Below are 3,853 nucleotides of genomic sequence, written 5' to 3' on the forward strand. Positions count from 1 at the left end.
GGCCAACAAGTAGGTGGGTTTTTGTCTGTCTGCCCCTGCAGCTGCCCCTGGGGTTGTTTACAGCAAAACTGTCCCTGCCCAGGGCCCTGAGGGGAAACCTTGATACCCCAAATCCACCAGCTTTTGCAAAAATGTGATTTCTCGGGGCCCATCTCCTCCAGTCTTCCATCAGGAGGTGTGGCTGCTGTTAGCAGTGCCCCAGCTAACGAATTTCAGGAAAGCACCCAGGCAGCAGCAGGCAAAATCCCCACAGGGAAATACATTCCACAGGCAGGGGACCAAGCGCGTGCCTCGCGCTGCTTCCCTGTAGCTTGTGCCAAAGCAGCTCCGTCGCAGGAGCGAGGCAGCCCTGCCTGTGCACGATCCCTGGCAGGACCACACAGGCAGGATGGGGCTCCTGCCAGCCAGCAGCGCGGATCCCAGGGCTGCTCCCCTCCTCAGCCGCTGCCTCTCTCCCCTGCAGGACAAGAGTGATGCCCTGAGCACAGCAGAGCTACGGGAGGAGCTGGCCTTGCACACGCTCAGCGAGGAGCGAGAAGTCTTCCTCCTGCCCACCAGTGCAACCTGGGACAGCCTGAGCACTGCCACCAGTGTCCTCCACGTGAAGAACCTGCTGGTCACTCTGCTCTCCCAGCCCTGAGCCTGCATGGGGGATGGACAGGCTCCCACCCCTGGCATGGCTCCTCTTCGGGGTCTGTGGTGTGAGGATGAAGGCAGCTGGGCAGGTGCTGCTGGAGCTCAGACTTGCTAGTAGCAAGTTGCCAGTCCTGGGGTGTCTGCTGCACCCCACGAGGTTTGGGGTTGAGGTGTGGCACAGCTGCTCATGCAGAACACGACCAGCCACCTCCCCCAGTTCAGGGACAAAGGCTCTTACCTCTTGGTGAGCAGGAACGTGCAGCACGGGGCAGGATCCCACACCTTCATGGCAGCCCTGCAGGTTATTAAATGAACAGGGATGAACATTCCCCCAACTCTGTATTTAAAGCCCTGTTTAGAAGAGATGAAGGCAGGTATTGGGCAGCCCTGCACTGCCCCTTCACCCTGAACAGGGGTGAAGATGGGCTGTTTAGTAGGAGCTGTGCTCAGCAGGTGTTTGCCCCCCCACCTGGTCTCCCTCCCTCTCGGCTGCCCCAGGGAGAAGGGGAAGGAGCCAGGCTCGGGGCTGAGGGAAGCCCTGTCTGCAGGCGGGAGGCTGCTGGGTCAGGCCATGGGGCACTGGGTCCTGCAAAACCCATCAGGGAAGCTGGGCAGCACATCAGGGAAAGGGAGCACACACTGGCCGGTCTCTGCTGTGAAAGCTTTTGTACAGTTGCTCTTCCCTTGTCAATAAAAGAGGCTGATCACTCTGTGCTGCCCTCCAGCTCCTTGGCAGGGAAGGGGCCTCCAGCTGGAGGCAGGAAGGTCGCTTGGGGGGGGTAGGAAGGATGCAGCACATGGCCCCACTCCAACCTCTGCTGCCTACAGGGACATCAGCAAAGGCCCAAGCGCTGCCCACACCCCATGGGTCCCCAGCCCTGCTGCTGCAGATTGTAACATGTGCCTGATGCCCACGAACAAAACATTCACACCAGCTTGAAAGCGCAATTTATTTTAACAAGGCAAAAGAAGTGCTGGCTGCCACACAGAAGGAGAGCAGCACAGCACATTCAGTCCCAATGCCACAAGCCACAACCAAGAGTCTTTCATGCCTGGTTATAGTGATCTTTGTCTAAAGAAGGTCCTTCCTCATCACCAGAGGCTTTGCATAGCTCAGCTTGCAGGCACTGAGCTTGTGAGTGACTGTCACCTGTCAGTCAGTCCTTGCTCAGTTGGGAAGATGGTCATGTCAAACCTGCACTTGCAGGCAAACCTGAGAAAAAAGGGCAGTCACTGCATGTCCATCTTTTCCTGCTTAAGTGATGCAATGAAATCCTTGTACTCCTCGGGATAGAAATTCTTGTAAACATTGATTTTTCTCTTAATCTGCTTGGGAGTATCCTGGTAGTAGTTCTTCTCATCTCGAGCCATTTCCTGTGACAAAGGAGAGGGTAAGTCATAGGACTGGTCCCAAGAGCAAACAGGAACCCAGCCCAGCCCCGTTCCAAAGGCCCACCCAGGCCAGCTGTGATCAGTGCCTGACTCAGAGATCTGGCCAGGGTTCAAAGCGCTACTTCCCCCTAACAATCAGCTGACTGCGAAACAGGATCCAGGACAGAGAGAATTGGTGATTCCCATCCTGCAGAAGAGCCAGGAGCAAGTCTCTCCAGACGCTCCTCACTCTGGGACAGCCAGTACCTACCTTGTAGTTCTCCCCGTGGTTCTGTATCATGTACCGCACATAGTCAATGAGGTCTCGTGAGAGCGTGTTTGACTTCTTCTCAGGGAGACTGGCCTCATATTCCATCTCTAGGCAGAGGACAGAGAGACCGTGAGGCAGGCAGGCAGGCAGGGGAGGGAGGGAAGCAGCACCTCAGAGGTCCCCAGCCTCTTCCCAAGATCGAGCCCCGCTAGCACTGCAGAAAGGAGGTGGCTCCTGCAGCACAGCTCAGCTGCTTGCACACACCGGGCAGGGCTGCTTCCCAGCACCATCGTGCAGGAAAATAAACAAGGCAACAGCCCTCCACACAGGCTACAGGCAGCCAGGCCTGCGCTGCAGCTCCTCTCCAGCTCACGTCATGAGGAGTGGAGCCTTTCTGCTCAGGCTGCAAAGCGTGACTGCTCAGAGCAGCCCAGGCACCACTAAAACACAGCGTACTGCAGCCACACTTTCTTGTCACCCCGGTGCCACACACCAGCACATTTCAGGGTGACAAGAAAAGCAGCACAGGAGAGAAAAGGAAATTCATGAGACAGAGGACACACAGGAATGGCAGAGCTGCCGTCCTGGCTCTCAGCTCAGCTCCGGCCTGGCCAGGAGCGCCCAGCTGACTGCTGCTAGGGGAATACTCTACAAGCCCAGACAAGAATTAACAGCCTTCCCTGCCCCTGGCACAGCACAGCAGCTAGGGACAGTCTGTCAGCACAAAGATGAGAGACAAAATAACCCTGGGGCCTTGGGAGAACCCCAACCCCAATGGCAGCGGTGGCATTCAGCAGTAAACCCGCCAGGACTGGAGGTGGTGAAGCTCTCCCTGGAGAGGACAGAAGCAGCACTGACCGTTCACCACGTAGGGTTTCCGCACTATTTTCTTTCCTTGCTGCTGTCCATTGCTTTCCACTTCCATCCCCTGTGTTAAATGAGAGAGAAGGTAACTCAAGAGAAGCCCATTTAGAAGAGAGCTGTGTCCCCATACGTTGCTCCCAAAGCTCCAAACTGCTTATACAATGGCTTCAAAGACCAGAAAATCTCAGCTTGCTTAAGCAGAGCCTTATTTGTGCCATTGAGCTAGCCCGTGGGCAAGCCAGTCGCCTGAGCAATGCTGTGTGAACAGAGACAAGTGGCAAACAAGGTCACTCCTGTGTTTTTTTCCATGAGTGTGAAATTTCATGCAGCCACCTTTTGCCTGGAAGTGCTGCACACCGACGCAAGCAGGCCAGGCTGGCAGTGCTGTACACAAAGAAGCTTTCTTTCTTATCAGGAGCAACTGAGCTGCAGCATTCCCATCCCACCTCTCTCTGGCAAGTCCCAGGAGACTGACTGACGCTATTGATACTTGTTCCAAAGCCCGTTATTTCCCTGTAACACCTTAGCTCGTTCCCACGCCAGGGTCTTGGCAAGAGAAGCGTATCAATAAAATAAGAAACCCGTCCACGCACAGAGACTGACCCACAGCACCCGACCGGCGCTCAAGGCCGGCAGCTCTGCACGCTGCTACTCCCCAGCCCGGCTGCGTGTCCCGGGGCAGGCCCGGCCTCCCACCCCCGACACGGGAGC

At 56.4% G+C, this 3,853-nt stretch overlaps 2 protein-coding genes across 2 annotated transcripts in view; one reads left to right on the top strand and one right to left on the bottom strand.

Moving 5' to 3' along the window:
• The window catches only part of LOC104532355 (ADP-ribosylation factor-like protein 10), a gene marked incomplete at its 5' end in the record, with an annotated part of 1,046 nt that extends 406 nt beyond the window's left edge, over positions 1–640 (top strand). The window contains one exon of the mRNA XM_029087357.1: positions 344–640. Coding sequence (XP_028943190.1) covers positions 344–640 — 297 coding nt within the window. The remainder of the gene's footprint in view (positions 1–343) is intronic.
• A 1,226-nt stretch (positions 641–1,866) lies between these two features.
• Positions 1,867–3,206, bottom strand: NOP16 (NOP16 nucleolar protein; the record flags this gene model as incomplete). Its single annotated transcript, XM_010177548.1, has 3 exons — positions 1,867–2,010; positions 2,279–2,385; positions 3,137–3,206. Coding segments are annotated over 3 exons (321 nt in total), but the record flags the coding sequence as incomplete, so codon positions are not given.
• Between the last annotated feature and the right edge of the window lie 647 nt (positions 3,207–3,853).

Source organism: Antrostomus carolinensis, unplaced genomic scaffold (genome assembly GCF_000700745.2).
Source record: "Antrostomus carolinensis isolate BGI_N321 unplaced genomic scaffold, ASM70074v2 scaffold39751, whole genome shotgun sequence".
NCBI lineage: Eukaryota > Metazoa > Chordata > Aves > Caprimulgiformes > Caprimulgidae > Antrostomus > Antrostomus carolinensis.